Source organism: Olea europaea, chromosome 10, assembly GCF_002742605.1.
Source record: "Olea europaea var. sylvestris chromosome 10, O_europaea_v1, whole genome shotgun sequence".
Lineage (NCBI taxonomy): Eukaryota > Viridiplantae > Streptophyta > Magnoliopsida > Lamiales > Oleaceae > Olea > Olea europaea.
In genome coordinates, this window is record NC_036246.1 from 38857837 (window position 1) to 38869088 (window position 11252).

General features: G+C 34.3%; 1 protein-coding gene across 2 annotated transcripts; it reads right to left on the reverse strand.

Moving 5' to 3' along the window:
• Positions 1 to 5763: 5763 nt before the first annotated feature.
• Positions 5764 to 10937, reverse strand: LOC111402170 (SNAP25 homologous protein SNAP33-like). 2 transcript variants are annotated; one of them, XM_023030310.1, is made up of 6 exons: positions 10656 to 10937; positions 9098 to 9640; positions 8261 to 8354; positions 7885 to 8012; positions 6175 to 6272; positions 5791 to 6068 (listed from the first exon to the last, which is right to left on the reverse strand). In XM_023030310.1, the coding sequence occupies exons 2-6, from the start codon at positions 9584 to 9586 to the stop codon at positions 5969 to 5971; spliced, it is 909 nt and encodes a 302-aa protein (XP_022886078.1). In that variant the 5' UTR covers positions 9587 to 9640; positions 10656 to 10937; the 3' UTR covers positions 5791 to 5968. The 2 variants fall into 2 exon arrangements, with proteins under 2 accessions (XP_022886079.1, XP_022886078.1); XM_023030311.1 differs by lacking the exon at positions 10656 to 10937 and having other exon boundaries at positions 5764 to 6068.
• Positions 10938 to 11252: the final 315 nt, after the last annotated feature.

Sequence of the window (11252 nt, forward strand, 5' to 3'; positions counted from 1 at the left end):
AAACAAAATTAAATAGAATTAAGAATTAATATAATTCCCTTTAATTAAATATTCTAGGCAGTGCTGACTAATTAGACTACCTTTTGTTTAAACATAATATTCATTAAAATAAGATAGAATTTTAATTATTTCGGAGCATTTATTTTGGAAGATAAACTATATTATAATAAATAAGTGATGGCAAATAAATTTTCTATTTGCAAATATAGTATTGTAAATAGTCTCAAACTCATTTGAATTTAGATGATTTTTCAAAACAGCCATGTATGTGTACAAAGAATGAATATATTAAACAAAGTCAAAAGCTAGCTGCCGATTTCAGAATTTATGATAGAAGATATCTTTGATGTAATCATATTAGAGTTTGAAAAGTTGATGTCTCATTTAGCTATCATGTTTCTTCACGTTGGCATGCATTGGATAACAAACCAACTCTCTATTTTCTTTTTGATAACAACAAAAAGGCCTAGTACAAATCAAGTAAAAATCTTTTGGTTAGGATAAGACCTATCTTCTACTCTAGTCTACACCTATAAATAGTAGGCTAGAATCCCACATTTTACCACACCAAAAAAATTCACACGTGAAATAGAGAAAGAGAAAGATAAAAGAGAGAGAAAGGAGAGAAAAAGGAAGACAGAAAGCAGCATTAGAAATAGAATTTCATACATCGAGTATTTTAATCACATACCTTCAAAGCGGAGGAACGATTTTCAACATACTGTAGATTCAACGAAGTAAGATACATTTATGTGCAAAGTGTTTACGTTTCCTTATGCTCTTATATGCGATTAAATATGCATGGAATGCTAGTGGACTTTCGGGTTCTAGAAAAAGAGATATGAAATTTCTACATGAAAATTAAGAGGACCTAAGATGGGTGTGTCGCTTGGTCACCGATATACTCCATAAGAGAAGAGCGGTATGAAGTGTATTATTTATTTGTTATATACCTGTGTATGGAAATTTGCACGTATCTTACTGGGTATTTTTAATACTCACTCTTACATTAATTTTTCAAATTAGTTCGGGTCGATTGGAACAGTGGAGAATTGGTGATGCGGACTGCCAAGTGGATAAAGAATAGAGAAAAAGAAATAAGTTTGCCATTTTAAATTTAGCAATTTGTTTATTTTAATTTAGAACGCATTATTTGAATTACTTAGGAGTTTATGTTTATGGTTAGATACGCTTTCAATAATTTTAATTTAAACGTTACAATTATTTGTTTATTGAAGAATTTTATATAGTTCCGCATTTTTTTAATTAAAGAAAAATGAGTTTTCGTTACGTTCCCGTGTTTATGCAAAAAAAAAAAAATTGGGGCGTTACACCTACTGATTCTCACACCGAAGGTAAAATGGGGGGGAAAGCCCCGCCCTCACTTTTCAGGTTACACACGTCCGTTGGAGTAGTAGAAACACTAAAGGTCACAGATAGATCAGGAGGCATTATTCGACCATCTGTTATGTTTAATTTCATGGTTATTGCTTAATGCATTGACATGGCATTTGAGAAGTCAGTGAGAATATACCGATGGGTTACCAGGAATGCTTCACAAAACCAAGTCAACTTTTAACTTTGCCTGCTTTCCTGATCTTTTTGGATTAGCAAGAGCAGGATAGATTACTATAATGTGGACTTGTATCGTGTGGTTGAAAGTTTTATGATTAATGATCGCATTGAAGAAATCTGTCAGAAAAAGCTGAATACGATTACGATTTTCCAGATTAGTACTTAATTTAGTTTTGATGAAGTCATCAACCCCCTCTTATTATCTAATTTTATCTTTTTACTGGAAATAATGTTTCAGGAATTGGTGAAAGAACCGGGGACATGAAGAAATTGAGGAGTAGCATCTTTACCTTGAGAAGATAGGTGAACGAAATTTATCATGTATTGGATAGATTGAAAATACAACGGCTTTTTCATGAGAATTCATAAACATGTAATGAAATGTTCTGCTTTCTGATTTCAGAAATAATTATATTAGAGCTGGTTCTGGGTTTTAACTTGATTGTTCATTATTGCTTCTTATAAATAGCCAATCTTTTTTCTGACCTTTATCTGGGTGACACGGTAGAAAAATATTTAACATGTTATAATTGTTTGAAATGCAGTTGAACTGTTTAGCCTAGTTTGTAAATTCTAGGTTTCCAAGATAAATCATTTTGCAGGTTCCAGTGACCGCTAGGTGTTAAGCCAAATCCTAGCAAAAATGAGAGGCTTTGCAGCTCCATGCTCGTCCACAGACACACACACCGTGTCTGGGTGTATACTGTATAATAGATTTCAATAAAGTAGACCAGATAAATAAATACAGAACTTACTGAAATTCCAAGTATACATATTATCTATGGGGTAACCCAAATGATCACCCATAATTCATGATAAAAAAGGGGCACATAAGAGAGAGGAATAATGAACAAAATTAAGTTATATTTCTCCATTTGGTTAAAAGTAGAGAGAAATGTATTGCCTGTGTTGAGATGTGTTGAATTCATGGCCACTGTTGTTAATTGTGCAGCGGATTGGGCCCGCTTGGAACTAGTCATTTCTCGACACCAAATCTCAGGTCAATCTCATCATCATGATCGTAAGGTGGCCGTGAGGGTGGCGGCACAAGTGGAGGTGGTTGGTGGTGCCCTGTATTTTGTGGTCTAAAACGTGGTGGACACTGAGGAGAAGAGAGGGTTGCTGCTGCCATGAGGCAAAATAAAATACCAACCAAAATCCAGCGATCGGCGGTGGGAGGTGGGCGCTTCACTTGTTAGATGGAGAGGACGATGCGGGACTGTTTTTGGAAGTGTGAAATGGGGCAAGAGGATGGCAAATAGAAAGTTGTAAATTAGGGGTGAACGTGTTCGGTTTGGACGATTTGTATTATATTTTTAACTCAAACCATTTTATGCGGTTTAAATTTTTTTCAATCCAAACCATTTTATTTTTCGAACCAAACCAAAAAATCAAACCAAATTTTGCGATTTGGTTCGGTTTTAATCTGCTGTTTACCTTTTGACATTATAGTAATGTATTTGACATAAATTAAATATAAGTTTAAACGTGAACTAATAATGTTAAATGTTAAATTACATTCATATTTACCATGAAACTCATGAATAAATTATTTTCAAAATTGGTTGCTAAAAGGTGCAAATAGAACAAATACAACTTTCTTCATTTTTATTTTTATTTTCTTATTTGACATTCATATTGTCATATAGCGATTGGTAAAAATAGAGTTATATCATAGTATTATAGTTTGGTTAAAACTCATTTCATTTTGCGAGTAAAATGTTAAATAAGGATTGAATGTGATATGTTTAGATGTACAAAGATTGATAGAGTTTTGACTTATTGGGAATTGACGAATTTCATCCTCTAATTACTTTATAAAAGTAGAAGGTAGCAGTACTAGTTAGAAAATTTTAACATTTTCATATAATCAATACGTTCAGTCTTTCGTTCTTTTCAAATCACGAACAAGTTCATTAATCATCTAGATACAAACAATCATTTTTCTATCAAAATCATAACTCACTAATGTATAATAAGTGTAAAAAAAATCAAACAAATAAAAGAAATAACAATGAAAAAATGGTTTGAATGAGAATCTAAAACTTACTGAAAGAGAAGAGAGAGAGAGAGAGAGATTCAGATAGAGATTAGTAGACTAGAAGCAAAGGCGAAGGGCAGACAAGCGTCAAATGTTAGGGAAATTAGAATTTATGTTAGGACTTCTAAAATTTTGGACGTGATTTGCTGGCGTAGTTTTGTTGAATTATGATTTAGATTGTTGAAAATATATGGTTTTTTTTTCATATGATTTTGGAATAATTTTAGTTTAGTTTAGATATCAGGTGAGGACGTGTTGTAAACATGTTAAATCATAGTTCAATAATGATAAACCTGATTTACTTTCTATGATTATTTTAATAGGCTGATTGTAATTTGTATTGTTAAATTGGTAATTTTTTTTTTAAGTGAAAAATGTAAAATTTTTAAGTTAATAAAATTAATGTTTTAATTAAAAAATTTAAAAACGGTTCGGTTCGGTTCGATTTTGTGCGATTTTTGAAAATCAAAACCTAAAACAAATCATTTTGAACGGTTGGTTCAGTTTGAGGGAAAAGAAGCCATGGGTCCACTTGGACCGAACCAACGTTTCAGTTCGGTTTGCAGTTTTTTTGTGAAGCCCTATTGTAAATGGTATTTAAAATTCAAGCAAGCGATCCATGAACAATGTACTTAGGTCCATAAATGCTGTAATCAATGAGTTGTGTTTTGGTACCATAAAAGAGGCAAAAGATGTCTTTCTCTTAAGGGTGTATGCCAACAACATTAAGAACAAGTAATGGTTCCATTTGATAAATTTGCTTGTTAGAGACACGTTTTGTTATGATATGCATTTAGAACTAAGAAACTGGGATCCCATTGACACCCATTAAAGATGAGTTGAGATACTGGTGATTCGGTTGGAGCACTATTTTTTTATACCTTTATTCATAAGAGTGACATGATCTCAATAGAACATGTGAAAAGAGGAAAGATATTCATCCATGAAACACAGTAGAAGAGTAAATACCCCAGTTTATAAGAGTGATTTGATCTCAGTAAGCACATAAGGAGGGAAGACTTAATATCATTGAAAATCTTAACAGTCTAAAATTTAAAATATCTAGATGATCGTCTACGAAACTATAGAATGCTTTCATACTTTTGAATACTCGTATTTTCTGAATGGCTTACTAGAATCATAATAGCAATATCCGCATCGTTAGTGCTTGCGTGGGGGATGCGACTTCTAGGCACAAAAAAAAAAAAAAAAAAAAATAATAATAATAATAATAATAATAATAATAATAATAAATCTGAAATCTGGAATGAGAACATCGCCAAGAGCAAACCATTAACGTGGCCCATTGTGATTTTTGAAGATCTAGTTGTCTCGATTCTTTTAATAAATGTAGCAAAGAATCGAACCAAGGGCCAAAAAAATTTCATGTACTGACATCGAGTTCATTAAAAGCATGGCTTAATTCGTTGTTACCATGGTTGCACGATAGAGCTAACCAATAACCCAACTACCAAAGGCCCTGTGATTCACATTGAACAATATGGTCATCCTGGCTCTTCTGGATGAGCAATGCAGATTCTACACATTTCAATTCCTTGGAAGGAGAAGACCGAAAAAAAAAATGGTTTTATTTCTGGTAATCTTTTACAACATTAACGAGACTTGCTTTTCCTTGAAAACTCAGCCAATTTTTTCTGCGGCTACCGTGCAGTTGATGAATTGAGGAAACGAATTAAATGATGTGAAATATCGGTAATTAACTAAATATTAATTTTATTATTATTTTTTTTTTCCATGACTTGAAACCAAAAGAATGCTGCATGAGCAGTTCTAACAAAGGTGGTGGAGGCCTAACGTGCAGCAACGCCTAGCCAGAGCCGCCCATTATTTAGGTGGTGCTAGCATGACCTTAAATAATAAATTCGATTCAAGTACAATATCTCGTGATTCATTTAATTGAACAGATCTAGTGTGATCATTTGAACTAGTACTTTAACACCACTAGTACTAAATAGCATTATTCAGAATTAAATACTGACGCTGCAGTACAAGCTCATGGTGGTTTTATCTAAGCAATTCTTTTTACTTAAAAGTAAGAAAAACGTAACATTTATCCACTGAATATGTTTGGATCTCGATGATGATGATACTGCACTAAAGGATTCACTCACACAGAAGAAACCATATGAACGACAATTATTAGCAATCAATACTAGCCAGGTAAATCCAGTATATTCCGAAAATTGTAGTACCACTTTTTTACTCCAGATATCATGCAAGCAATGTGTACACAGCGAATATAAGAAAGTTGTACGCATGAAAATAATCAATGCAGACAATAGTGCCTCATTAAGCCAATGACAAACTGCAGATTTATAAAATTTGGGTTATCTATTTTCCAAGCAAACGACGCCCACGCTGATTAGCACCATTCACTCGGAAAACCAGTTCCTCCACATCGTCCTGAATTGGATCCAGCGCTTTGTTCTGCCTGCAATGTTAGAAGACATATCGTGTAAATACTTCGGATTTTAGAATTCAATACTACATGAGAGAGGGGAGAGAGTCGGAAGTTTACAAGGAGTAGTATAACTCACCACTCAATTTCAGAACCCATGTCGATAGCCATAACCTTCAGCTCTCCCAAAATATCACTTAAATCTGAGAGGGCATCATCTTGTTTTACCTTTTCGACCTGTCATAATTCCCCATAAGGATAATTAATCAGTTATTTTATTTACACACGTACTCAAACACACATTCTGATATTAAAAAGGAGTTTAAATGCTTCAAATGAGCTTGCATAAGGGATGTATTACAAGTTAATAATCAAGTTATGAAATTTAAACTATCCTGCTAAATTTAGGAGCCGTTCGACTCGCAAAATTACCCAGCATAGGAAGGCTTAGCCACCCAAAACAGAATTCTACCAAGAATAGGACCCAACAACACTCATGCCAAATCCCAGTCAGTTCTCGACACCGTCACCCCTGACCACCCCACTTCTGTCATTCCACCTTGCTACCATCAGTTCATAATGGAAGACAGAGAACTTAACATGAAATTCTTTGACTGAGTTTTCATTCTCAATTCGTAAGAATCTGAACATAGAACAATATGAAATTCTTGATCTATTTGAAGTGAAGGTGAAGGAGAAGAATAGATGTCAATGGAGAGAATGAGATGGTGGGTGCAGGAAATGCGGAAGGGAGTGTGTGCGGAAGATTGATGGAGGATATATGTTTCGACAAGGTGGATATAGACATGATTGCAAAGGTAAAACGGAAAAATTGGAAGCTGGAGATAAAGGGAAGATGAGAGGCGGTGGAGGTGAGTTGGCAATGGTGATCTGATGGGTGAGAATAGTGTGGATCTAGTGAGAGTTGCTAACAAATTGAAGGATTCATGTCACTAGACTTGACAAAGTATTAGCTGGCTAATTTACCTACCAATACCGTCCCCACTTAACCCAGGCTTAGTACCTACTGCTATGACAAAGTTGCCAACAAATAGAAGATAAAATAAATAAGATCCATGAGGAGTGATGGAGAGAGACAAGCAGGAGGAAGATAGTTGTGGGGCTGAGGAGGAGGAAGATGAAGGTGGTAGGATTAGTATAGAGTTGCCATAGCTGTAGGCAGCAGTAACTAGTGAGGGAGTAGAGGAATGAGAATGAGAATTCTAACAACTATCCTGATCGACCTTTTCTTAGATGAGGACTGAGAATTCACAAATTTCCTGATTGACGGATAATTAGGAATGGCGTTCACCATGGTAAGTTGGTACACCAAAAATGATCAAGGAAAGAGATGGAATGGCCACCATGTGAACAATGGGGCCTTGTATCACAAATGGTCAAATTAGTACTACACGTCTAATAAGTTAAGAAGCATTACTTCTCTGTTGAGAAATGAAAGAAGACTTTGACAGCTCTTCATAGACAAAATTGGTTTGCGATCCTAGGGAAGATTGGTTCAGGACAATGGGATCCTTTTGTATCATAAAAGTAGCATGACACAGAAGATTTTTAGTCCTCTCCTCTACCAGCTGAGCTATCCAGACCAAAGGAGATCATGCATTTGAATGGTACCAATTATCCTTCAAAACAGAATGATCCTCCATGTCCCGTTTGTATATTTTAGCTTATATGGAGGGCTACTCCTAACATTGTTACACAAAAATTTCATCTGAGAGGGACAGGCAGTGAGAGAGAGAGAGATGTAAAAACTTCCAACATTATTACACAAAAGAGATACTCGAAAATTACAACTCTACAACTCTTGGTATAATCCTCCATCACAACATACCTCAACTTTCTGCAATGCATTCGTAGGTTCAGGAGGTGGTGTTCGTGTTGTTCGTTCCTTTGAGGCAGAAGTCAATCCCAGTCTTTCCCTCTGCTCCAAGTGGTTACCCTTTCTATGCACTGGATCATCTGTGGTAGCATTGAAGTGTTAGACCACAGGTCAAGGAGAAAGTCTAATGTCAGATTAAAATCCACCTACTCACCCACAACTCATATGCATCAAATAATTGTTTGGTACGTAGTATTAGACATGGCTTGACAATATAATAAACAAAAATTTAGCATCAAATTTCTACCAAACATGACACTAGAAGTTGCTGTTCTACACATAAAACTGAACTTCTATTAATGATATTGACCAAGAAGACGACAAGTACCTCGAATGATTACAGGCCCTGTTATTGAACGACCCTTCTTTGGCTTCCACGTTTTTGAGAATATGCCCCCAAGACTTCCCAGCAGCTTCTCCCCCTAAAATCAATTAATAAATAATTTTAGACTCAATAGTCAAGCGCAGAAAATGCAATAAATCATAGCCAACAACATTTATGCAGTCTTTGGTGAAACTTATTCACGCAAATAATATTTCTGTTGAGTACAAACCTATAAAATAACTCCAAAATGTTTTCATTTTGACTTATCCATCGGTTCAGTTAAGATCAAAGGAAATGCAACTTGCAACAATTTAGCTTTTACATAACTCCTAAAAACATGGATGAACTTGGAGCAATCATTATCACCACCCGCTGAACTCTTACCAGAGCAAAAGAATAAGATCGAGGAAAAAAAATTTGAACATATGTTTCATTGAGGCACTTTCTTTCTGCTTTAGTGAATGGAATCAAACTTGATAGTCGTATAAACAATATTACAGCAAAGGGAAAAAAGATGGAACTTGCGCATGTGACTTGGGTATCATGTCTTCCAAGAGCATGTTTAGCTAAGCATAAAATATATACTTGTAAGTTTTTAAATAAACAATTTTCTTTATAAGTCAAAGTAGAAAAAAAAGTTAGCTACCTAAATTAATAGTAAATTAGTAAGTCCAGGGTTACTTTCAAGATAAATAACTTTTTCACTTAGAAGTAAGAAAAATATAATATTAAACACGGTTTGGTATTAAAAGTAAGTTTATGGTTTTTTTAAGCAAAGCCAAACATGGTCAATCATTCATGCCAAACCAGAATACAAGTTGCAAAGTTGAGAAGGCATACCCTACTAAGATCATGTTCCATGTCAGCAGCGACCATGTGGGTTCTCGTAATTTGCTCCCCCTGCTGATGCAAGGTAACTAAAGTTTTAGTAGCATCTCCCCTTATGTCCTCTGCAATCTTGAGACAATTGTCGACAGTCTTTGTAGTCTCTTCAGCCTTATATACGGAATAGTTTTCCAGTTCCTGTACACTCTGGGCCTCAAATCCTCCGGAATTGTGAAAATCGTTTCTGTATCTGTTTCTTTCTGCTGACGTAATGGAGTTTTTATATGCCGAGGTTCCCTTAATCTCATCGTCATCAAAAAGTTTCATACGTGAATTTGGGGTAACTAGAGAAGGATCTGAGGAAGTTCGCCTAGAGGGTTCAAGGGTTTGGTTGTTAACTAAAGAATCATCATCAAAAGGATTAGAATTGAAATTACTGGGGACTTGGTCCACTGACTTGTGTTTAGAAAACCTATGTAAGGGAGATTTCTTATGACCAAACATTTTGTATCAACAAAAGAATGTAGGATGAAATTAGGCTTTGTTTAGCTCAATAACCTGCACGTTTAAACAACAAATAAACTTATCTTAAGTTTCAAAAATGTCCCAGGAAGAAGAGATGAATAGGATTAAGCTATGAAACAATGCGTATTATCGATAATAATCATGTCCACATGAAACAAACAGGCTGAACAATCACCATAAAAATTCCAAGAATTTAACAAGTAAACAAAAGAAGAAAAATGAATGTTGTACAAGCGAAATTACCGTAGATAAATTCAATGAGAATCGAAATCACATGTATATGGTACCACACTGATGAACTATGAAATCCTATGCAAAAACAAAAAAAAGAGAAATCAAAAAAGTTCTAGGTCCCTTTGCTTTTTTGATTTTGAAAAGAACAGGATTTAAGGAATCAATCAAAAGAAGATACAGAAAAAATTCAAATGGGAAAAAGAAAAACTAATCAGAAGGCTGCACAAAGGATCGCACGACCTAATGAACGAATTCACCATTTATATTTTATATATTATATTTCTTGCTAGTAAATCAGAAGAATAGCAAACATTGACTCTATATTTTACGTATTTCATAACCCAAAGACTTCTTTTTTCTTTTCCTTTATATAATTTCTGCATTAACTCGATTAAAAAGGAGACCCTCAGTTCATCCAATTCCATTTGATCAGCCAGACATATATTCAAATATCAAATCAGTCACAAACCCAAAAAATAATCAAGAAATGGGAAAAAAGGGTGCCTAAGACATTGAACGTGGTAGCAAAACTATCAATTTTGACCAGAAAAAACTGGAAAACCCGTAATCTATGTTTACAGAAGACTAAAAGATGAAGACTTCGGATTGATCATTCATATGGATCTTCATAAAACAAATCTAAATATAAATCCAACGAATGTGTTTTTTACAAGATGACTAAAAATGAAGACTTTAAACTGGCACACAAGCTTAGAATCAACAAGAAAACAAATTATTTAGCATAAATGCACACGAATACAAATTCATTTCGAATATTCTTAACCATCAAGAAAGAAATCTTGGTAAGAAATACCTGAAATTTCAAAAGAGGATGAAGATAAAGGATTATCTTGGATTGGGAAGAGCACCGAGAATAACGCCCTTTCTGAAAAGGAATTTTAAAAAAATGCCAAGAATCTAGAGCGAGAAAATCTAGACAAAGAAAGGAGAGAAACTTTAGAGATGGGATTAGTTCAAAGTGGGGAAACAAGAACGAATATATAAATATGAAATCCTTGTCAAGAAACTGGTTAGTAATTGCAACTTGCGAAGAATGGTCTCCGCCTTTCCCTCCACATTTATGCACAGCAGATATTATTCTATTCATTATGTTCGTATTTTAATAACGTGAAAATTCACTCTTACAGACTTGAAATTCTATCTTGCTTGCATCCTTATTTTTATAATTTTTTTTTTTTTTGACCTTTAACATTTGTATTTATTAATTCACTTTCACAAAAAAAAAAAAAAAAAAATTTGAGAAGAAGAGAGAACAAACTAACCTTGAAGAGAAGACAAGGGATGAAAAAGAAAGAATTTGAATTTTGAAAGAATCAAAGAGAACCGCGTTGTGAAAGAAGACTTTAAGCCGAGTCAAATATGCCAATTTGGACTGTTTCTTTGAGTCTAG